Below are 25,219 nucleotides of genomic sequence, written 5' to 3' on the forward strand. Positions count from 1 at the left end.
GTGAAACATTAGATGAGCGCAGGTTTGAGCCTTTGGTCAGTGGATCTCTGGCAGATGAATCGTTCAGGGCATGAACTGCATGGAGATTAAAGAACTGCAAATCGGTGACATTATAAGACTAGTGTCAGTCATTGGAATTCTGAATGCCAGGCAAGGGAAATGACCCTGACTGAATGTGGTTCCCTTTACAACAAGAAGATATCATGTCGTTGTAACACGGTCTTTAGTGCACTGTCAGTTCAACAGCTGTTTGCAGAAAACAGTCCTCACTGTGACCTTCCCATCATTTATTCTCACTCCATAACCAGGAAGCTCCATGAAGCCACAGGCATGGATTTGGGTAGTTTTGTTCTTTTCTTTCTTTTCCTTTTTTTCCCCTTTCCCGTACGGGTTTCCCCATTTAAAATCCCAATGACTAACAGCAGACTTCTCTCTTATATCAATTTGCACCTTTTTAAAATCTCTATGCATTTCACACCCAGCACACTTCATCTGCTAGAAAGGATGCAGAATTGTTCCAAAATCCTTCTGATTAAGGGGCTGTGAGGTTAGATAGTTCCCATTCATTTTACACCCTGCTCGCTGCACAGTGTGAAATCCACAGGGATTTTTTAACTTGAATGTCATTGGTTAGATTGCAGAACCTTTGAGTCTAGTTACTGAGTTCCTGAAGCTGGATCTCTATAATCCAAATGTTTATCAATTGGTACAGTGAGCATAGCTTCAGAATTATGTTACTCCCATTTAAAATTGCACTACAGTAACAGTTGCCTTAAATTAATGAAATACAAAATTATGACCTGAGTGTCTCTCACTCAAGCTTGTCTTAAAATGTTCTTCCCATTTAAAATGACATCAGTGTATGTCCTAGTCTGTTTGATGTGCTGGTAAATCGAGTGCCATTGTAAAATGTGACACCAGATGTTGCTGTAACCGTTGGTCACAATAAGCACCGAATTTACCAGCACATCAAACAGACAAGGAGATACATGCCTGGAATTACCAGCAGAGTAATACCAGGGAATGATCAGTAAACTCCCCGGAGCCAGGATATACAGCTCACTGTAACACATCCCTCAGTGTAACATGCCCATTACTTCTATAGCAGTTATTGTTCCACAGCCCAAGTCCTCAGTGTACCAGGCCCAGCAGCCTAACATGCTTGTAACTGTAATATATCCTCAATGTAACTGTCTCATGCAATGATGGCCCTTGTGATACAAATGTCAGTGAGTTGCTGACTCTGTAATGTTAATCTCACTGATTTTATTCAGTGATTTTGGTTGGCTTCTAGGTGTTTGATTTGTAATCAATAATCTTTATTAATAATCAGGACTCTCTCCAAATAAGCAGATCAAATTTTAAAATAGTTAAAACTTTATAAGTTGAAATATAACCCATTACTTTCATTATAATGCCGAGTTCCTTGACCCATAACCCGCAGTAGTGGGTAATGTCACTTTGTGTTTAACAAGTAATAATGTTATATTCACTACACTCTGTGGGAGGAGTGTTATTTTATCAAAACAGTACTTATATCCGTAAAGTTACTTGCTCTTATACTTTCACACAGAATATTACTTTCTATTCCCGAGCTGGCGTTTTGCTTATAATTAGCAGTAATTCTCCTTTCTCAGATGCTCTCCCACCTACATATACTTTACCTCACATTGGTCATTGTGCTACCCTTCCTGCAGGTTTTTGAGTGTCAACACCAAGCTTCCTTCAGTGCAGCAAGCAGAGAGGTAAAGCCAAACAGAAAGAGACGGACTCAGATCCCAGACAAGCCCAATTACAGCCTTAACCTCTGGAGCATTATGAAAAACTGCATTGGGAAGGAGCTATCTAAGATTCCCATGCCTGTAAGTAACTTATACCTTTGCCTGTGTGTAGTTTAATCCCAGCTCCCTGTCCTTGTTTCTGCCTGTAGCCCAGTGGGTAGAACCGTCATCTATTAACACTAATGGCGGGATTTTCCGCACCCACCCGCCGTCGGGATCTTCCGGTCCCACCGCAAGTCAATGGACTTCTGGCTGGGGCGTCGCCTCACCCGTGGCAGGTCCCGCCATGACAGGGCCGGAAAATCCCAGCCTAAGTGATATAGAGGAGAAGGTCCAGGCTTAATTCCCAGTCTTTGCTATGTAAGATGGACTTAACCAGTGTTCATTACTCATATTTGGAAGTTTGACTGTTGGGATGTCAGGTGAGGACCAGATTGGACTCAGCCATGATGCCCTACACAGTTAAATAGTCTGCTGACACCTGTTGCTTTGGCTGACTCTTGAACAATGGTCTCTTAGCCACAGCACCCAAGGGCAGCCTGCACCTGTGTAACTATGCCCCAATATGAGTCTGCACCTATTGGAGAGAAAAAGTGTTCTACTGATCATAGAAAAAACTGTCTGGCACTGTCTTGATTAGCTTAAACTTCTTGATTTTGTCTGCCTGATTGCAGCTAATCAACACTGACCAGTGTTGTGCTTACTCATTATTAAGACTTGTGTGAAGGAAGAAGAATTATCCACATGCCACATGTGATATGCGTAGGATGTATGTGTATGGGAACAACTTTTTACACTACTGCATAAAGCATCTAAATTCTGGTTCAGCAGCAGACAGCAATTCAGAGAGCCTCAAATGATATGTGGACTGTTTCATTAAAGAGTCCCACAAGGGATTAAAACTGAGGAAAGGCCATCACTGCTGCTATGATATACTGTACACCAGCCATTACATGGATGCCACTTGTGAAATTGAGCAATTTCTGAATTGCCTTTTATCCTGAGCTCTAGAATTCCCTCCCTAAACCTCTCCTCCTTTCTATCTCCCTCTCTCACTCTTTCCCCCTTTAAGACATTCCTTAAAATCTACCTCTTGGATCCAAGCCTTTGATCACCTCTCTTAATAACTTTTAATGTGACTTGGTATCAAATTCACATTCTGTGAAGCACCTTGGGATGTTTAACTATGTTAAAGGTGCTATAGAAAAGCAAGTTGTTGTTGTTCTTGTTTTCTACAGTCCTTATAAAGGAGCTTGAGGAGGGATTCCTGCCTCTGCCTTGGCCTCTCCAAGTCTTCCGCCATCCCCCAACTCATAGGCTTCCACTAATACCATTCAGTATTTAACCCCAGCCACTGAGAGGTGTGTAACAGGATTCTGAATCTGAATGATGGTTCAAGTCCTACTCCAGAGATATGAGCATATAATTTAGGCCGACACTTGAGTATGCTGCTGAAGAAGTACAGCACTACCAGAGCACCATTTTATGGATGGGATGTAAAACCAAGGCTCCAGCTGCACCCCTTCACCCCGACACCCCCCCCCCCGCAACACCTCGGGCTGGGACCAGTGTCCTGGTGAACCATACAAGTGGGGCTGTGGATGTTGTCTTATTATAATGATATAACACCTAATCGCTCATAAGGGATTTGGTAAGCATGATATGGGTTCATTTATTAAGACTAGGCACATGAGAACAGTTATACTTAGGTATAAAGCTTGAAGACATCAGAGCTGTGTGTAGGTGTTCTGCTCAAGACAAAAGTAAAACTAAGACTTGATCACATGACACATTTCCCTTCTAGTGATGTCATGCTGCTACCCCTTAAAGGCATATTACAAGAGTGGATAGAGCTTTAAACTAACAAAGGTGGGGGAGGGTTCGGATGGAGGGAGAATCAGAAATCCAAAGAGAAGAGCTGAAGCAACGGAACATTGTAGCAATGTGGGTAAAGCCAAGCAGAGTGGGACAGGAAGGGACGGCAAGTTTCACAGTAATAGGGCATCAGCGAGTAAGGTCCATGCAGGGAATAGTAGTAATAAAATTAAAAGCTCTTTATCTGTGCGAAGCATCTGCAATAAGGTAGATTAACCAATGGCAGAAATAGAGATAAATAGTTTAGATCTAATCGCCATTAGAGAGAGATGGTTACAAGATGACTAAGATTGGGAAATAAACATTCCAGGTTACACAACGTTTTGGAAAGACAAGCAGAATGGAAAATGAGGAGGGATAGCCTTGATAGAGAAGGGTGATGTAAGCACAGTTGTGAAAAGGCATCTTGGCTCAGAAGTTCAGAAAGTAGAATTAGTATGGATGGACATTAGGAATAGCAAGAGTCAGAAAATGCTGGTGGGGATAGTTTAGAGGCTCATTGAACAAAGCATTAAATGAGAAATTATTGGAGCTTGTAACAAGGGCAATGTAATAATTATGGGGGACTTTAATCTTCATATAGATTGGGCGAATCAAATTGACAAGGGTAGTCTGGAAGATGGGTTTGTAGACAGCTTTTGTGACAGTTTCCTGGAGGAATATGTTATGGAACCAACTAGGGATAAAACTATTTTAGATCTATTATTGTGTAATGAGGCAAGGTTAATTAGTAATCTCATAGTAAAAGATCACTGGGAAATAGTAATCATAATACAATTGAATTCCATATTAAGTCTGAAAGTGACATACTTCCATCACAAAAGTCTTAAACTTAAGAAAGCCAATTACATAGGTATGAGATGAACATTGGCTAAGGTTGATTGGGTAAATAGACTAAAGGGAATTGTGGCAAATAAACAGTGGGAAACATTTAAAGAACCAATTCAAAACAAATACACTTCATTGATAAAAAAAATTCAGCAAGAAAGATCCATCCATGGCTAACCAAGTCTTAAAGATAGAATGAGTTGAAAGAAGCAACTTACAATGCTGCAAAGAATAATAGCCATTCTGAGGATTGGAAATGTTTAGAAACCAGTAAAGGGCCACTCCAAAAAGTTGATAAAAAGGGAAAGAATAGACTATGAGAGTAAACTAGCCTGGAATATAAAAACAGACTGTAAGAGCTTTTACAAGTATATTAAAAGGCAGAAAGTAGCTAAAGTAAACATTAATCCCTTAGAAACAGAGACAAGAGAAATCATCATGGGCAATGAGGAAATAGCAGATTCATTGAAGAACTATTTTGCCTGCTTCACAGTAAAAGATACAGTTACATACCAGAAATAGAGGGTAACCCAGGAGTTAATAAGAGTGAAGAAATTAAGGTAATTGATATCAGCAGAGAAAAAGTATTGGAGAAATTTAAGGGACGAAAAGCTGACAAATCCCTGGGACCTGATGGCCTACACCCTAGGGTTCAATGAGAGATAGTTGCAAAGGTAATGGATGCACTGGCTATGATTTTCCAAAATTCCTTAGATTCTGGAATCGTCCCAACAGCTTGGAAGTTAGCAAATGTAACACTGCTGTTCAAAAAAGGAGAGAGAGAGAGAAAAGCAGGAACTACAGACCAATTAGCCTGACATCAGTCATTTGGAAAATGCTGGAATTTATTATTAAGGAAGTCTTAACATTGCACTTGGGGAATCATAGTATGATCAGACAAAGTCAGCATGGTTTTGCGAAAGAGAAAGCATGTTCAACTGAGAGTGTTTTTGAGAATATAGGATAGATAAAGGGGAATTAGTAGATGTAGAACATTTGGATTTCAAAAAGGCATTCAATAAGGTGCCAAACAAAAGTTAATACACAAGATAAGAGCTCATGGAGTTGGAAGTAATATATTAACATGGATAGAGGATTGGTTAACTGATAGGAAGCAGACAGTAGGGATAAATAGGGCATTTACAAGTTGGGATGCTGGAACTAGTGGAATGCCGGAAGGATCAGTGCTGTGGCTTCATCTATATTACAATCTAAATTAATGACTTAGATGAAGTGACTGAGAATAATGCATCTAAGTTTTCTGACAACACAAAGATATATGGGAAACAAACCCTGAGGAGGACACAAAGAAGCTGCAAAGAGAGATACACAGGCTGGCCGGAATTTTCCAGCCCCCGTGCGCCGGGTTCCCCCGTGGCGGGGCTGCTGAGCCATTGAAATCCCCATTCACATCGGTGGGACCAGAAGATCCCACTAGCGTGAGGGGCTGGAAAATTCTGGCTGTTAAGTGAGTGGGCAACAAGGTAGTAGATGGAGTACAATGTGGGGACGTATGAGATTATTCACTTTGGTTGTGAGAATTATAAAGTAGAATTTTTTTTAAAAGGTATGAAACTTGTAAATGTTGATGCTCAGAGGGACATGGGTGTACTCATACAAGGAGCACAACTAGTCAGCATGCAGGTACAAGAAGCAATTAGGAAGTCAAATGGCATGTTGGCCTTTATTGCAAGGTGATTGGAGAACAAGCATAAGGAGTCATGCTGCAATGGTATGGGGCTTTGGTGAGACAACAGCAGGACTTCCACATCAGTTTTGATCTCCATATTTAAGAAAGGATATACTTGCATTGGAGGCATTACAGTGAAGGTTCACTAGTTTGGTCCCTGGGACGAGAAGGTTGTCCTATGATAAAGGCTGTGTAAACTGGGCCTATATTCTCTAGAGTTTAAAAGAATGAGAGGTGATCTAATTGAAATATAGAAAATTCTGAAGGGGCTCGACAGGGTAGATATTGAGACATTGTTTCCCCTGGCTGGGGAATCTAGAACATGGTGGCACAGTTAGAATAGGGGGCACATCATTTAAGACTGAGATGAGGAAAATTTTCTTCATTAAGAGGGTTGTGAATCTTTGGAATTTTCTACACCAGAGGGTTGTGGATGCTGCATCGTCGAATATATTTAAGGCTGATATAGACTGCAATGGTTCAAGAACGCAGCTCCCCACCACCTTCTCGAGGGAAATTAGGGATGTGCAATAAGTGCTGTCCCACATCCCATAAATGAATAAATAGAAAATTATAGACAAAACATTGTTGTCTCAGAGAATCAAGAGATATGGGGAATGTATAGGAAATTAGAATTGAGGCTGAAGATAAGCCATGATCTTATCGAATGGCAGAGCATGGTCTACTCCTGCTCTTAATTTCTTATGTTCTATGTAGGTGGACATTGAAGTGCCCATGGAACTATCAAAGACGTCACATGGGAGCTCTCCCTGGTGTCCTCAACGAACATCACTATAGCAGATTTTCTGGTCATTTATCTCATTACTATTTGTGGGACTTTGCTGTGCATAAATTGGCTACCACATTTCCTACATGACAATACTTCAGAAGCACTTAATTGGCTGTAAAGCAATTTGGGGCATCCTGAAGTTCTGAAAGGCACTATGTAAATGCAAGACTTTCTTTAAGGTGAATTTTCCTCCAGGTTTCCATAACTTCCTATGAAGGAAGTTCCCGATCTCCACTCCAAACCTCTCTGTGAAGGCACAGCGGGAGATCACTCATCACAATGTCCTACCTCTCAGCAGTGTAACAGGTGGACAGGAGGCAGTGGGTATTGTCATTGTTCCAGCCACCTTTAAGAGAGGTTTAGTTGCACAAAGCAACCATTAATTATTGAGCACCAATTGACTCATTGCTCTTTTTGGGGCCAGGCTTCCAGACAAACTCTCAAGAAATGAAAGACAATTTATTTTTGTATTAATTCCTTTGAGGCGGTGTTGGTAAATTCTTCTCATTTTTACAGGGTCCCTTCATTACGCTCTCTACAGCATCAGGTATATGCTAGCATGGGCAGACTGACATGCGTGAGTCTGAAAGGGTTGCTGAGGAAGTAAAGTGCTATTGTGATCTTTGAGCAGAACGACTGCTCTGTTACACCTCCATTTAAGACTTTGGTCACAGACCGGAGATTGACTCACTTGAGCGTCTGTAGTAACAAAATAACCTTGAAAAATTAATTGTTGGAGTCTTATCAAAGCAAGATTCATTGAGGTCTCTTACTTCCTGAGGCAGAATTCTACTAATTAAAGAGTCTGTGAATGAAATTTATAACTAAACAATGACCTAGTGAGTCATAAATCACATAACATGCAGACTGAAGAGCCCAGAGTTGTTAGGAATGTCTTGTCTCTTTCTCATCATTCCTATATTGGTTGAATGCTGACTATCCTCTCATTAACTTCAGTAGAGGAAATGTTGGATTGTTTGATTGGGTGGGGTGGAGAGAGGGGTCTTGAGCTGATTTATCTCCATCAGAACCATTGAGGGGAGGATTTTAAATTCTGATTTTTATCTGCTCATTTTCACTGCGATCCCTTGTCCCTGGAGGGCACTGAATCATGCTGGGGTGAGGCTCCATGAAGGCATTTCGCTCAGGTGGCCGATTTCTATGTGTGAACCTTTGGATATTGCGGGCTGGATTTTCAGCCATGGTTTGGGAACCAGAGATGGGGACTAGTTCCAGGTCCAGATCCCATACGCTTTATGCACGCTCACCAGGATTTTCAAATTTTTGGCCAATCAAAGGACAGGAAATGGACTCGCCATCAAATCAGTGACGGCAGCTGGGCTCCCGACACTAGAGGGTAAACGGGAGCCCCCCCCAACCCAATACTTAGTGGTCAGCAACCCCACTGACGGGGTGGGAGCTCCCAATCTGAAGATGGAGCCTGCAAGGGATAAGCGAAGATAAGTTTATTTGTATGTTTTAAAAGGTGCAATGCCTGGCAATGAGCCCAGAGGGGCAACCCCTTCCAGGGAATGACCAGTAGCCACAGCTGCGACCATTATGGGTTCAGGAGGCGTGGGATTCATCGGAACCCCACCCACATGCTGCCCTAGACCCTAGGTCCTGTAATTATCCGTAATTAGCCTCAAGTAGCGGATGTGACCCCGAGCCACCCTCTCTGAAAATCGCTTGGGTTCGGAATCATGTGGGAAACTGGCACGGAGGAAGTCGATGCCAAATTGCACCCTGTCTATCTCTAACCTGGACCCTGAACTAATTTAAAAGTCCAGCCACGTGTTTGAGAAGTCTTTTTAACATTGCACCTAAGTCTGATTCTGCCCTTGTACGATATCCCCACACACGTATTCACTAGAAGATGTCACTCGATGATAAGAACAGGCAGCCTCGCTGAATTACTCCACCGCCCAACCCTCTGATACTAAAAATAATTGTGGTGCTTCCTGTTGCCCCAGCTAACCCAACACTTCATCAAAGATTGAACCTAGGACCTTCTTGGTCTTAAGGGCTCTGCACCAAATGTGGCACCTTTTATCCATTCAGCAGCAAATTCAAATCCTTAAACTGGGGTTGTCTACCAAATTGGCGAGATCCTTGTCTCAGCTTAAAGAAGGCTAGAGTCAGATGTGAGGACGGAAAAATATGTTTCAAAATAATTGCAATTTACACAGTTATTGACGTATTTGGTGCAATAACATTTCTTCTGGTTCCTTCATACTTTGGAACATGCTTGAGATCAGTGTGAGCCAGTAGCACAAAGTTATAACACTGCAGTACATTCAGACAAAAATTATAGCTCTAAGCACATGTACCTATGTGCACAGATGAATCTCCACTTGGGACACCAGCACAACTTTTTCTGTTGGCTGTTTCCAAATGCTAGAAATGGCCCAGCCCCCAACCCAGGTGTTCAGTGGCTCAGCACTATATCAACAATGCTCTGTCTTCTTCTGTGATGAATATCTCAACTCCATGTACCTGTCTCTTCTTCATATCCCTTTATACCCTTACCCACAAAAATCTATCCATTTGTCTTAAAAAGTGACCCAGCACCTACATCCTTTTGAGGGAGCAAGTTCCAGATTTCCACCACTTGGTGTGACAAACCTGTTGAGATCCAATCTCCTGCCATTACTGTTTCCCCGTTCCTTCCCACTCCTGCAACACCCTTCCCATCCTCACTCACCTGTGGCCTGGGGTCCCTCGCTGATCTAGGCCTCTGGTGGGTGTAATGCCTGGGGTGGGGGGCAGGAATCCAAGTTCTTGATCCTGAGGAAGCCTGCCACTGTCCACTTAGGTGCCTGATGGCACTTAATATGTGGGCCTACACCAAAGGAGGCCACACGGGGCTCTCACTGTCTCTCCAGTCAGCGGGTAAAGCCCTCGTGACCTGGATTAAATGATACCCTCTTGTTTCTGTCTACTTTACTCTCATCTATCTATATCCCTCATTTTCTTTCTCTTATTATCTTTCTATGTCTCTTACTCAATTTTTTCGCACCATCTCTTCCTCATATTCTTTCTTTCTCTTTGCTAGCCATTCTCTCTATCCCTTTCTCCCATTGTCTTTCTCTTGGTTGGCTTTCATCTCTCTCTCTTTATCTATCTTTCTTCCCTGATCTGTATTCCTCTAATACTGTAATTAGATGATAATTACATGGGGTGGCCTTTTCTAGCAGCATTTCTTTCTCAGTACTGAGAAGACTACATTCCTCCCACGTTCACTTTAGTCTCAAAGGAAAATTTTCCTCACATCCATCTTAATATGGAAATAAATTATGTTTGACTGCAAAATCACTTATTTTTCAATGAATGAATGTTTAGATCTTGGCTATAATGGAGTTGGAACGCAAATCACAGAAGCATGTCGAACCAGCCGGCCATTCAGATGTCTCTTGTAAGTGCTGATGGTTGGTGGTGCATGCACAGTAGGCAAAGTCAGAGCAATGAAGCCAGGGCAATGAAACAAGGCCAAAAGGACCGAGCATGACACGCACCAATGGCACTACAAGGGAATGAGCCAGAGCAGGGCAGATTTCAACAGAAGCAGGGTATTGAAGAGAGCCAAATATTGAAAGAACTCATGAAACATTTTGGGTAGATTTTCAGGAGTATTACTGATGAATTAATGGCTTTTTGTGTGCCATTATTGGAGAAGCTGGTGATTATCAATGCATATCATGACCCTAGAGTGTCATTTGTTGACTGAACAAGGCCGTCAAAGAAATCAAAGTAAAACTGCTTTGATTTTCTAATCTTTATATATTCAGGGGTTGAAGGTTCTCAGGAGGATTTTTCACAACTGATTGTCCTTGAAAGAGCAATCCTAATTGTGATTTGAAGCATTCACAATGGGGTAATATCATACTCCGAGCTTTGAGCACAGATTTGTTCCTGCTTTTTGGTTAAGTCTACAACTTATGGAAAATGTCTTCTGTCAAGAATCAGAGTGAAATCAAATCATTAAAAATATTATGTAGCTATGATGTTCAAGGCCTTTTCAGGAATGCCTACTCAGCAACTCTTTCTCTACCAGTTATGGCAGAAAACAAACACCACATCCTTTCCCCAGTGAAAAGCTAACCTGGGACTTCACCCAAGACCATCTGTTTGCCTATCCCATACTGCATTCTTGAATGATCAGATGCTGAAACCCTCAGGCGTGTCTTTTATCTCTAGACTCAACTATTCTGGAACTCTGCTGCCTATATCCTAACTTGCAGCAAGTCACTTTCACCCGTCATCCCTACCTTCACAGCTGTACGTTGATCTGGCAGAGTGCTTCAGTTATAAAATTATCATTCTTGTTTTCAAATCCTCACCCCTCCCCCCCTCCCCCATTTGATATAACCTCCTCCAACCCTGCAAACCTCAAATATCCACACTTCTCCATTCAAACCTCTTGAACACCTCAGTTTTCACTGAAGGGTGGCCATGGTTTCTTGAAGGAAATCCACCTCATTCAGCCCCTCAAACTGGTGTCAGAAGCCTCCAGTGTAGACCTCACAGGCCTAAGCTCCTTCTGTTTCATTTTACGTGCTTAATCAACTTGTCAGTGTTAAAAATAATCAGTTCAGCCTCAGATAATAAAATGGTTGCAGGCAAAATGTCACTTAGTATTGTGCCTCTGCTGTAATTTGCCAGAATCTCCAAATCCTTTGGAATTTAGTGAGATGCAGCAGCTGGCGGCGTCTGTTAATGAGAATCCCACGGCAAATGCATCAGAGTCTGGGACGGAGGCGGGAACAGCCTGTGTATGTTTTTTCTCTGTCACAAAAAACTTAACCTGCTGTTATTATTCCTGAGTGATGTGCATATTGTGTACTTAATGAAGCCTTCCTTTGATAAGACTTGCAGTGACAATGATGAAAAAAAACCCGGAAATTATTTATGGGAATTTATGTATTATCGCACTTCCAGAAGAGGCGCAGGTGAAAATGTACTGGAAACTGAGGTGAAGTGGGGCAGCTATTTATAGCGAGCGTGAAGAGATGGAATAATTAATGTCTCAGCTCCTGGGATACTGCCAGTTTGGGAGAGAAAGCTTCAGCTCTGACAGGTTTGCCTTCCCAGATGTGGTTTCACTTAAAGCTGCACTAAGGATGCTTGGGTGGGGGGTGGGGGTGACAGTTGTTATTTAACCTGTTATATGGCAGAATGGAAGGAGGAGCTTTTGAGCCATCATTTCAACTTCGCATCAGATCAATGATCATCTTGCCTGCAGTCATTGTGGATGATGGATTATGATAACAAGAGAGTGAATCAATGCTACCAATTGTGCACTTTCTATTGGTCAACTCAGGAGCAGGATCTAACAGAAATCTAGAGGTAGAATCATAAGATCTTTGAGGATGAGGAAAGACCCCCTTAATTTGTCCATCCAGAGAGATTCCAACATGCACCTCTTGTAGCATCTGACTATTTCTTAAATAATTCTTAGATGTTGGCTCCACTACTCTACCTGGAAATGCATTTCACATGTTGTTCACTGTGTGTGTAAAGAATTTCTTGATATCAATGCCAAAGTTACCTTTTAGTAAGTTGTCTCCTGCGTCCCCTTGTTCTACTCACATTTTTTTGTCATTGTTGTTGTCCCAAAATTCTGGAAATCCCTACCTAACAGCACAGTGGGAGTACCTTCCCCACAGAAGTGCAGAAGTTCAAGAATGCAGCTCACTAAAATTTCTCAGGACCAACTAGGGGTGGGCAATAAATGTTGGCATTGCTGGTGACGCCCATACCTCCATGTTTACTTTAAAGTAATATCACAGGTTACTTTTCTATACCCTTAATAATCTTATATACCTGAGTAAGAACAGCCCTTTCCAGAAGGAAAACTCTATCCCATCACAGCAGATGGGATTAATAAATTAATAAATCTGGAATATAAAGCTAGTCTCTGTAATGGCGACCATGAAATTATCATTGATTGTTGTAAAAAGCCATATGATTCACTATTATCCTTGAGGAAAGTGTTAGAATCCTCATAGAGACCAACAATCTGAAAAGAAAGGAATCCCCAAACAACTCTGACAAAAAGAATCAATGAGCAAGATTTCACTTCTTAAAACTGTAATAGCCAAACCCAAAAACAACCTAAAATTAAGCATGTATTAACAAACAAAAGGTATTTCAATAGAAACAATGAATTTAGCTGTAAATACTCAAGACCACAAAGCTACATCTCTCAGAAGTATGAGTAATCCCCTTCAGCATGTAAGGCATTATATAGCTGCACAGTTCCACAATATGCTGTCCTTTATTCATGCAAGGTAGGCCAGAAGTCCTATTCGATAACAGTTTTCACCCCCAAGTTTCAAAGGTATGATTATCATCAGCGAGGCACACTGAACCCTCGTTTCCTTGGGTCATGACAGCCCTGATGGTGTAGCTTTCCAGAGTCCCTTTTCAACCAACCAACCACTTGTTTGGCCACTTCTGGGCAAAATACCCAGCTCTTTAGCGTCTGAGGTATTCACACAACTTTCCAGGTTTTAGACCTGTTTAGCCAGCTCGCAAAGTGCCTCCAAGAGCTCCTATCTCCTTTTCTTACAAACAGAAAAACTGACCTCTTCCTGAGAGATTTTCTTTCTTTCCACACAAGAGCCTGTGTGTTCTGCTGGTGACCACTAGCTGTAACCCAAAACCCCACTTACTTTCTGTTTCTCTAGTTTTTTAACATGGCTTCATCTCCATAGCAAGCTCAGCCAGAGTCTGACTTCTCAGAACCTATGCCATAGCCAGGAAATCCAATTACCCTTCTTTCCCAAACCCTCTTTAGTTTCATGTTTGTTTAAAGAAATATCTCACAAATACAATTTTTTTTTTTGCGAAGTACCAAATTCGTCACAGAATTATGCTGTCCTTGCCTGGTCTGGCCTACATGTGACCCTAGACCCACAGCAATGTGGGTGACACATTCATAACTTGCCTCTGAAATGGCCTAGCAAGCCATTCAGTTGTACCAAACTGCTACAGAAAAGGCAAAAAGGAATAAATGAGACAGACAGCACTATGGATATACCTACGCCAGATGGACTGCAATGGCTCAAGAAGATGGCTCACCACCACCTCAAGGGCAGGTAGGGCTGGGAAACAAATGCTGGTTTTACCAGCTATGCCCACATCCCATGAAAGAATAAAAAGAAAGCCTAAACCTTATTTATTCCCAAGGCTTTGAGTTTTTGAGACTTAGAGCCTTTTATTGGAACTTTGTCAAAAGCACAGGATTTTCCACAGTCCACTCCGTTTGTCACTCCCTGAAAGAAGTTGATGTTTATTCCTCTTATGAATCCATGTAAACCACTGTTTACCAGGTCATTAATGTACTGGTAATCAAGTTTACTCCTGATAACCAGTTCCATTATTTTACCGTTTTATAGAATCTACAGCAGAGAAACAGGCTGCTCGGCCCGACTGCTTTATGCTGGTCTTTTTACATAACTGAAAGAAGAGGTGCTGTTCCTCAAGCTTGGGCTGAGCTTCATTGAAATGCTGCAGGAGGATAGAGAGGTCAGAGTGGGAGAACTAAAATGACAGGATCTGTTTCTCACTCCATGGATGCTACTTGACCTGCTGAGCAGTTTCAGCATTTTCTGTTTTTGATTTATACTATTAATTTTAGCATCTCCATTCTTTCTACCAATGCTGTTGTAATGCCTCTCTCCTTTTGCTGTTGTCATTCGCTTTTTGGTAGCTGTTCAGTAAAAAATTAGACGTATTATCTCTACCATTTCAGCAACATTTCCTGTAAAATTTATCTTGCTTATTGGCAATATCTCTACTTTAATTATCCTTACGTTGTTTATGTACCTGTAGAATACGTCACTGTTTTTATATCTTTATTTTCATTACATTATTTCCCCTTCCTAATTAGTTCTCTTTCTAATCTCCTTTCTAAACTCATCATATTCCCTTCTGTCCTCCACTCTTTTTATTGTTTTTTTTATTCTTTCACAGGATGTGGGCATCGCTGGCAAGGCCAGCATTTTTATTGCCCATCCCTAATTGGCCTTGAGCAGGTGAATTGCTGCAGTCCATGTAGTGTAGGTACACCCACAGCGCTGCTGTTAGGGAGGGAGTTCTCTAACAGCACAGTGTTGGCTCATGCCTCTTTCTTTAGGTTCAGTGTTATCCTCATCTCCCTATTTATCCATGGCAACTCATTTTGGCCAGTTTATCCTTATTGTTTAGTGGAATATATTTCTCTTGAGCTCTATTCACCTCCCCTTTAAATATTGCCAAGTGTTGATTTATCTCTTTGTCAATATTTTTCTCCAGCTTACCTCACTTATCTCCATCCTTATTCCTCATAGTTAGCTTTTTTCCAATTAACTACTTAGGTCCTTGTATTATATATATCTCTCTCAATCAGGATCTTAAATCCTATTATATTATAATCACTACTCCCTAGATGCTATCCCACACTTGCTCATGTTAGTACCTGGAATGGACGACAAACGGGTCAGTAGTTACTGACGTAGAATGCCTGCCTACCTCTTGGCTGGCAAATCAAAAACAGGGGAAAAAATAAAATATATAAAATTAGGGTAATTAAAACTTCAGCGCACATGCTGAACCTGACATCAGCCATGACCTTACTGAATGGCGGAGGAATAAATCTCATATTCCATGGGCGTTCAACCATGAAAGTCGCTGAAGGTTTTAAATCTAGCTACTGAGGTTGATTTGACAGCTTTATGGAAAAGAAAGGACTTGCATTTATATAGTACCTATCAAGATATCAAAGGACCGTACAGTCAATGAAGTACTTTTTAAGTGTAGTAATCTTGTAATGTAGGAAAGATGCAGCCAATTTGTGCGCAGCAAGTTCCCACAGAAAGTAATGTGATAATGACCAGAGAATCTGTTTCAATGATGTTGGCTAAACTTTATGTATGAGTTGGATGTGTGGCTTTGAAACCATCTGCAGACTCCTTGATCAGTCAGCTCTGCCTATTATAACCCACTGCATTGTCAATACCCCTCATCACCAGCAACTTTTTTTTAAATTAAAAGGTACAAATTAAATACTTGCATGAACAAAGGGAACATCAGCACTGTGATATTGTATTGCTGTTCACTAACCCCACAGACCTCAGGCTGTCTCCGAGCAATAGTGCTGAAGTCTGAAAGAAATTTAACTGTTAATGTTCTCAGGCAGGAATGGAGGCTGTGCAGAGAAGAACCATTCACTTTAGGAAAAGGAGGTAAAATGGGATTAATCTGCCACAAACCCATAGCCTTGCACCACCCCTTACTCTCTCAGCCGTGGGCACTCTCAGTCAAGCAGCCTCACACAGTCCTTTACATATACCCATGCAGACTGATGCCCTCATGCACAGACCTCATATGCAGTCTCACGCAGACACTAGGCATGGTAAAATATACACTTCCACACCCACACATACACAAACTAATCTTTTAATACAATGGATCCTTTTGATTACAGATCCTTTTTTATAATCCTGGGACAGTTATATTAATAAATAGCATTGCTGTGGGTCAGTGTCCACCATGCCTTTAATGAAGGACATGAAGCTTTGAAAATGCTTATTAGGTAAAATACAAAATGCGTCGCCTCCAGCCATCTTGCTGGTCTCATTAGGAGTTTGTCATGTTGTCGATGCATTTTCTGTCGGTATCATTGCTTAGCCCCATCCTGTTCACTACTATTAATGTCCAAGGCATAGAACAGCACCACCTGCTGCATTTGCAAAGAAAGGACGCTGGAGTTCAGACAAAATGGAGTGATTTAAGGAGATTAAAAAGCGGCATAGGATGGTGCGGTAAGATTCAGGAAGTCATCAAATAAAACACAAGGGTCTAGAAGCACATGGGTTCAAGATCGAATTTAATTATAGAAGACTTAAGCACATAATCTAGCCTGACACGCCAAATGCAGTACTGAGGGTGTGCTGCACTGTTAGAGATGCCATCTTTTGGATAAGATGTTAAACCGAGGCTCTGTCTGCTCTCTCAGGTGGATGTAAAATATCCTATCGCATTACTCGAAAAGAGATGAGTTATCTCTGATGTCCTGGCCAATATTTAGCCAACAACCAACATCATTAAAACAGATTCTCTCGTCGTTATCACATTACTTTCTGTGGGAACTTGCTGCGCACAAATTGGCTGCATCTTTCCTACATTACAAGATTACTACACTTAAGTACTTCATTGACTGTACAGCCCTTTGAGATCTTGAAAGGTGCTATATAAATGCAAATCCTTTCTTCCTTTCCATAAAGCTGTCAAATCAACCTCAGTAACTAGATTTAAAAGCTTCAGCTACTTTCTAGGTTGAACGCCCATAGAATATGAGACTTATGTTCCGTCATTCAGTAAGATCATGGCTGATCTGGTTGTGGTCTCAACTCCGCTTTCCTGCCCCCTAACCCTTGACTTCCTTGTCTATCAAAAATCTAACTCAGCCTTGAATAAATTCAATGACCCAACCTCCACTGCTCCCTGAGGAAGAGAATTCCACAGACTAATGACCCTCTGAGAGAAAAAACTCCTCAACTCTTTCTCAAAAGGGTCTTTTATGCTGTGCCATCCGGTTAAGGGCAGAAATTGGCCTTTATTAAATTGTATGCAACACTTAATTCAAATAGTGTAAATTAGTTCCAGTTGTGAAAATAATGCTTTCAGTTTGAATAATATTACACTGATATGTGGTAATCTCATATCACATGGAATATCATTCGGGGATCCAATCAGAGAAGATTTATCTAGAAGATTCTGAAGCATTTCCCATTCCCCATCAGAACTTCCAATAGCAGTGAGAAGTAGCCTAGAATTTTCTTAAACCAGAGTAAATATCTGAACAAATCTAAGCAAAATGCCTGCTGTGGTTGAGCAGTAAGTGCCCCAGTGTGAAAACTGACCACCATATCCAAAGGTAGATCCTATGACTGAAACCTCAGCAAAACAAGAGAGACACTGCACCCAGGGTGACTCCCACTGCACTGATTGTATTTAACTGAACAATATGGAAGTAAGGGATATATTATCCAAACATGAGCATCCCAAATATCAGCAACTCTTGTGTCTCTGCTGGTGATTTTATTTTTGCCAAACGGGTTGATGAACATTCTATCCAATGTAAAACAGCCAGATAGATGAGGAAGGTCCAGTTCTTGGCCAATGTTGATCTCAGCTGGCTGTCAGTAAGGGACTATATAATTGGTGACAACGCCCATTGACTAGGCAGAGAAAATAATTGACCATGATTCCCTCTATTGTTCAACCTATATGGGAAAGATCATGTGTGGACAAATTGAATCTGTTATGATGTCCCTTCGTGGCTGAACAGCTATCAACACTTACTGTCTGGGCTCAGCTGGTAGCACTCTCACCTTTGGGTAAGAAAGTTTTGGATTGAATCCACACCAAGACTGAAGTACTTAATATAGGCTGATTCCTGAAGCAGTACTGAGGGAATGTTGTACTCTCTGAGGTGCTGCTCTTTGGGAGAAGCATTCACCCAAGGTTCATATCTTCTATGGTGTCAGAGTAGGCTAGCATCAGTCTGGAAGCAGACATCCCTGACGGGATGTGAGGACCTTCTTCAGTCTCAGTGCAAATGTGAAACCATACACTACTGGAATAGCTGGTCCTGGTGTGGAGTCCTGGTCCAGAATTTATGTGGAAGTCATCCTGACCTCCAGGAAATCAGTAGAACCCAGGCAGAAATGATATAAACAGGCCCTTTCTCCAGAGTTTCCTCCAGTCGTCCATTGTAATTACAGCCAGTGATCAGGAAAATCCTTGAGGAAATTCAGGACCTTTCTGTTGAAGGAATGCTGTTGGTGAGATTCCATCATTAATAGGGTGTAACCATGCTAATGCAATGTTAGCATATGCGTGCTTAACATGTTTGTATTACAATTCCATTAGCTGCTAGTTTAACTGACCTGCGAGAGTCAATACTTTTAAATACTGTCAATACCATTAAAGTAAGAGACAAAGCAATAACCACACAGTGCAATTTCATCTTCTAAAGGTTTAAACAACCACTAATTTTATTGAACTTGGCTTATGCTCTCATTGATTCCAGGTAAACTTCAATGAGCCTTTATCAATGCTTCAGAGACTAACTGAGGACTTAGAGTATCACGAATTATTGGACAAGGCAGCTAGATGCGACAATCCTGCAGAGCAGATGTGCTATGTGGCTGCATTCACTGTGTCTTCTTATTCAACGACCACCCATCGCACAGCAAAGCCTTTTAACCCACTGCTTGGGGAGACGTTTGAGCTGGACCGGCTAGAGGAGAGCGGCTTCCGCTCGCTGTGTGAGCAGGTAAGGGGTTTCAGAGGGGATGCACATGCAGTCCAACAATTAAAATGATGTTTCATAAACGTTGACCAGTTATATAGCCTATAACTTTGTGATGGGAAGTTTCCATGTTGTGGCCTCATTATTCTAAACTGAGTTGTGGGAAAGACATTTGGGGTTCAAAGGATTTTCTTATTTGTACCTGGGATGTGGACATCGCTGGCTAGGCCAGTATTTATAGCCCATCCCTAATTGCCCTTGAGAAGATGGTGGTGAGCTGCCTTCTTGAACTGCTACAGTCATGTGGTGTAGGTACATCCACAATGCTGTTAGGAAGGAAGTTCCAGGATTTTGACCCAGCGACATTGAAAGAATGGCGATATATTTCCAAATGAGGATGGTGAGTGGCTTGGAGGGGAACTTACAGGTGGTGGTGTTCCCATGGATCTGCTGCCTTTGTCTTCCTAGATGGTAGCCTTGGTGAGTTCCTGCAGTGCATCTTGTAGATGGTACACATTGTTGCCATTGTGCGTCGGTGGTGGAGGGAGTGAATGTTTGTGGATGTGGTGCCAATCAAGCAAGCTGTTTTGTCCTGGATGGCGTCAAGCTTCTTGAGTGTTGTTGGAGCTGCACTCATCCAGGCAAGTGGAGAGTATTCCATCGCCTTCCTGACTTGTGCCTTGTAGATGATGGACAGAGTTTGGGGAGTCAAGAGGTGAATTACTAACCTCAGGAGTCCTAGCCTCTGACCTGCTCCTGTAGCCACAGTTTGTACATGGCTAGTCCAGTTCAGTTTCTAGTCAATGGTAACCCCCAGGATATTGATAGTGGGGGATTCAGCGATGGTAATGCCATTCAATGTCAAGAGGCAATGGTTAAATTCTCTCTTGTTGAAGATGGTCATTGCCTGGCACTTGTGTGACGCGAATGTTACTTGCCACTTGTCAGCCCAAGCCTGGATATTGTCCAGGTCTTGCTGCAATTGGACATGGACTGCTTCAGTATCTGAGGAGTCACGAATGGTGTTGAACATTGTGCAATCATCAACGAACATCTCCACTTCTGACTTTAAGATGGAAGGAAGGTCATTGATGAAGCAGCTGAAGATGGTTGGACCCAGGACATCACTGCAGGAGTTCCTCAGGGTAATGTCCTGGAGCTGAGATGATTGACCTCCAATAACCACAACCAACTTCCTTTGTGCTGGGTATAACTCCAACCAGTCCATGTTCAAATGCAGCAAGACCTGGACAATATCTAGGCTTGGACTGACAAGTGGCAATTAACATGCGAGCCACACAAGTGCCAGGAAATGACCATCTCCATCAAGAGAGAATCTAACCATCATACCTTGACATTCAATGGCCTTACCATCGCTCTATCCCTCACTGTCAACATCCTGGGGGTTACCATTGACCAGAAACTGAACTGAACTAGCCTCCTTAGACAGCACCCACCAAACCCATGACAGCTACCATCTAGAAGGACAAGGGTAGCAGACACATGGGAACATCACCACATGGAAATTCCCCTCCAAGCCACACACCATCCTGACTTGGAAATATATTGTTGTTCCTTCACTGTTGCTGGGTCAAAATCCTAGAACTCCCTCCCTAACAGCACTGTGGGTGTACCTACACCACATGGACTGCAGCAGTTCAAGAAGGCAGCTCACTACCACCTTCTCAAAGGCAACTAGGGATGGGCAGTAAAGGGAGGCCCATTTCGCCCAGCCAGCGAAGCCCACACCCATGAATGAATTTTTAAAAACCAGCAGAGTTTTCCCCCTGCTCCCCTTTGACTCCAGTTTTGCTAGGGCTCCTTGATGCGCCACCTGGGCTGGTACTAAACCATAGGACTCGGAGATTTCAGATTCAACCCTTGGTCTGGGATAAAACAGGAATTTCTGGACACTTCCTACCATCCTGGTAGATGCATGATACTTGATCACAGAGACTGTACTATAGGCTTTGATAGCCTTGCGTTCAGGGGGAAAATCTGCCAATTTTCCTCATCTATCCAGTGACAACATTCTGAAATGTTGTCAGTGTGGAGCCATTGAGTAGGCTCTGACTTGACCATTTCATTCTGTAACCCTTAGACAATAAGTAATGGGAGTTGGAAACAGAGGAGAGAAATGAGCCCAAATGAAGGGCAGTTGTAGAGGTGTGTTTCAGCCTCCACCACTATGAATCATTCCTGATCCAGTGTATGTGTGCTGCTCCCAAACTTGAGCAGGCACCTGTCTGAAACTAGCACCAGCCAATGTATGACTTGAACTCCCTCCTTTAGTCTCTTCCTGGGTACCTTTCTCTCAGCCCTTAGCTTCACTGTGGTCTTTCTGTGTTGTAATTCTGTTAGAATTCCATGAAGAGCTTTAGAGGTAGAGTTCCAGCATGTTGGGCCAAAGCAACAGTAGTCTCGGCCTCTATGGATACACAAAAAGAGAGGGGATGCATGAGTGGCCAGATTCAGAGGGCCATAGGAATCAGGCTGGGATGGAGGGCTGGAGGACGAAGCAGAGGTTGGATCAGGTGAAGACTGTTTCCTCATAATTGTTGTAATTCTCTGATTCTGCAGCATTGTCACAGGTATGTTCTGATCAGCCATTCAGTTATCTAACTTCACAGAAAGGGCCCTAGGTAAAGTGTAAACCTGCCAATGTCCTAAAGAAAGTGATTAAAGATCAACTTTCATTTAACACAGACTTCGTGTTCCAGGAAGAAAGTAATCCCCTAAATGGCTATTCTTCTGGATTAAATACTACTGATGAAGAGCTTCAGACAGAATTAAGAAATACTTGAATTTAGAGCACAGAAACAGGCCACAGAGCCCAACTAGTCCAGTGTTTATGCTCCGTACTAGCCTCCTCCCAGCCTACTTCACTAATCCTATCAGCATAGCCTTCTGTTCCTTTCTCCCTCATGCACTTAGCTATCTTCCCCTTAAATGCATCTACTTCATGTGGTGGTGAGTTCCACATCTCATCACTCTCTGCGTAAAGGTTCTTTTCTTGAATTTCATATTGGATTTATTATATTTCTTATATTTATGACTCCTGATTTTGGCAAACTGTACCTTCTGTTATTCTATTTCTTTTTTTTCCCAACTACAATTGTGGATCTCCCTGCTTTCCTCATTCTTTCCCTCCTCTTGCCATCTGCAGGCATCTAAAAACACAGACCGGGTATCCCTAAACCATGACATCTCTTCTGCTGTTCAACCATTTGACTATGAGCTTGACCCTTCACCTGAATCTTGCAGACTTATTACACTCGTTCAGTTGCTAACACTGCTGCCTACTAATCAGAGAGGTGTGTGTTCAGGATATACTCCAGAACTTGAGTAGATAATCTAAGTTCAGAATCCAGAGGAATGTGCATTGATTGAAAGTGCCACCCATCGACCTAGATATTAAACTGAGGTGCCGACTGCCTATTCCAGTGGGTCAGGTGGAAAGCAGAAAACCCTGCTAGCATTTGAAAAAGTGCAGAAAGTTGTCTTCGTGTCCTGGTCAACATTACTCCAACAGCTTACATCACCAAAAACTGATTAAACCGCCATTCGTCTCATTGCTTTTTGTGGGATCTTGCTCTGTGCAAAATGGCTGTCACATTTACCTGTAACAACAGCCAATTATTCCATTAGAAGTCATTGTATATGAAGCATTTTGTGATGTGTCTAAGAGAAGTGATGAAGTGAGTTGTAGTATTGTTGGTGAAAAAACTTGATTACAAATCAGTTCAGTGATTCTGAATGTAGCCTTTTAAGTACAAGCAGAGCTTTTAACATCAACCTATTCAGTCTGAAATTCACTTGAGGGAAGAGACAGATCTTGTTAAAATGTTTGGATATTTTTGTTTAACTTTTATTTTAAAATGTTTTTGATCATCCTCAAATTGAGAGAATTTACTTTCGGGGCATGAGACAACTCCTATTTCAAGCATACAGTATCACACCAAGCACTCTCAAACCAGTTATAATTTGGACAGAGAGGGAAGAAAAAACTCCCTCTATTCACTCCCAGCCTTAAAAGACTATCCCCTACCATACTCTGAGGCAGTTATTCCTGTTGCCCACAGCAACCATCCTCTGGCCCCTGTTACAGAGAAGAGGGGTTTTAATTTAAAATTGATTTGATTTCTCCTCTCACCACCCGTCTGTAAACAGAAAGGTTTTTTTTCCCCCCTTTTCAGCTCCAGAAGACAATATTACAGGTTCTGTTAAATTTTGGAAGGGTGGTGGGGGAGGGTCGTAATGTGACTTCTTCCCCTTGATCTGGATAAAGGATGTATATTCCTGGTCTGGATTCTTGAGATGGTTAATGTTGCATCCTTTAATAAGTTATAGCGGTTTCAGGGCGCCTTTGTCCTCGCCACTTTCCCCTGTTTTTCCTCAGTTTTCAGTGATTCAATCCACTATTAATAACCCCACAGCAAACTCGAGATAGGGTAAAATCAGAGGGTTAGTTTATTTTACACACACACTCAAAATGTGGGAAGAGAATTTGCTATGTAGCCCCCGGTACATTCACACAATAAAAGACGGATAAGGGAAAGAAAGAGGCACAGGGCAAAGACCACATACTGAATAAGAATTATTGTTTCATCAGAGTCCAGAATCAAGCCCAATGGTGTATTCCTTCAGAGAAGTTAACCAGATAAAACTGATGCAGGGGTGATCCACTTTTCCAGTAGTGCTGACTTCCACAGTGGGAGAAGCACATAGGGATGAATCAGCCTTGCAGTAGGCACTGGTACAGAAGTTCAGATGGTCCAGTAGAAAATAGTTTAGACGAGGGCCAGGCAATTCAAACCTAGACAGAGCTCTGTTTCTGCTGCTGCTTTATTAATGGAAGATGGCAGACTGCCTGGATTCAGCTCCACAAGGCAATATTATAAGTTCTAGCTGGGTGGGTGGGGGGTCAGGTCATGTGACATAACTCTCACTTCTTCCCCTTGGTTTGGATAAAGGATGTATATCCCTGGTCTGGATTCCTGAGATGGTTATGTTGCATCCATTAATAAGTTTCAGCAGTTTCAGGGCCCCCTTTGTCCTCGCAGATGTATTGTCTCCGTTGGCCAGAGCTCTGCCTTAGAAGTGTGAAGGGTCTTTGTGCATTTCCTTGGAATTTGATTTCTGCAGTCACGGGGGGCATTGGCGCCTCTTAGAGATAACAAAGCCTTGCAGTTTTTTGAAGGCTAGAAATTACTTTTTGCATGAGTCGTAGCTAGTCAGGCACTTGCTTCATGTCTTCTGAGCATGATACCTCTGTGTGACATTGTGAAGCATGGCACCTCTGTGTGATATTGTGAAGCATGGCACCTATGTGTGATATTGTGAAGCAGTGTTCAATCCTAGGGCAATTTTACACTGCAGGTCCTTGCCTACCAAGTCCTGCATTGGGCCTGTCCAGGACTATTTCACAAATGAGATCCTTATGAGAAATTTGCCCTATTTGAATTTGCAATTGAAATTGGGCCTGAAGTAAAAGAACAGTGACTAACCCACTGCACCACTCAGTGGGAGACTTAAGGTTAGATATTCCAAACATTGACAATGGATACTCAATAAATCTAGCTCATAGTCCCACTCGTTACTTAATAACCAAAATAATGGGACTGTTTCTAATCATTTATTGACCCAGTTGTAACACTATTACACACATCAGCAAGACTTAAAAGGCTGCTAGACCCTTGAGTATTAAGAAATTGATGTTGCATATTCCCTACTGCACTATTATGCTGAAGATTGGAATCAGATTCTTCATATCTATAAATAAGACCTATTGAAGGCATATAATTACTATCACTAATGACTACAGCTAATGAATGTGCATCTTAGAGTACTCTAAATGTCTGTTCATGCATAAATTAGAATATGTTAGGGAAATGTTCCATAATACTATTTTCTACTTTGGGTTAGTTTAGATTAATATATGTGAAAATAAATCT

At 42.0% G+C, this 25,219-nt stretch overlaps 1 protein-coding gene across 3 annotated transcripts in view; it reads left to right on the forward strand.

Annotated features, from left to right (window-relative positions):
• The window catches only part of LOC144687599 (oxysterol-binding protein 2-like), a 336,708-nt gene that overhangs the window by 291,034 nt on the left and 20,455 nt on the right, over positions 1–25,219 (forward strand). For all 3 annotated transcript variants that reach the window (XM_078553932.1, XM_078553934.1, XM_078553935.1), the window contains 2 exons: positions 1,698–1,862; positions 19,044–19,289. In XM_078553932.1, the coding sequence (XP_078410058.1) occupies positions 1,698–1,862; positions 19,044–19,289 (411 nt within the window). The remainder of the gene's footprint in view (positions 1–1,697; positions 1,863–19,043; positions 19,290–25,219) is intronic.

This window comes from Cetorhinus maximus, chromosome 12 (genome assembly GCF_964194155.1).
Source record: "Cetorhinus maximus chromosome 12, sCetMax3.hap1.1, whole genome shotgun sequence".
NCBI lineage: Eukaryota > Metazoa > Chordata > Chondrichthyes > Lamniformes > Cetorhinidae > Cetorhinus > Cetorhinus maximus.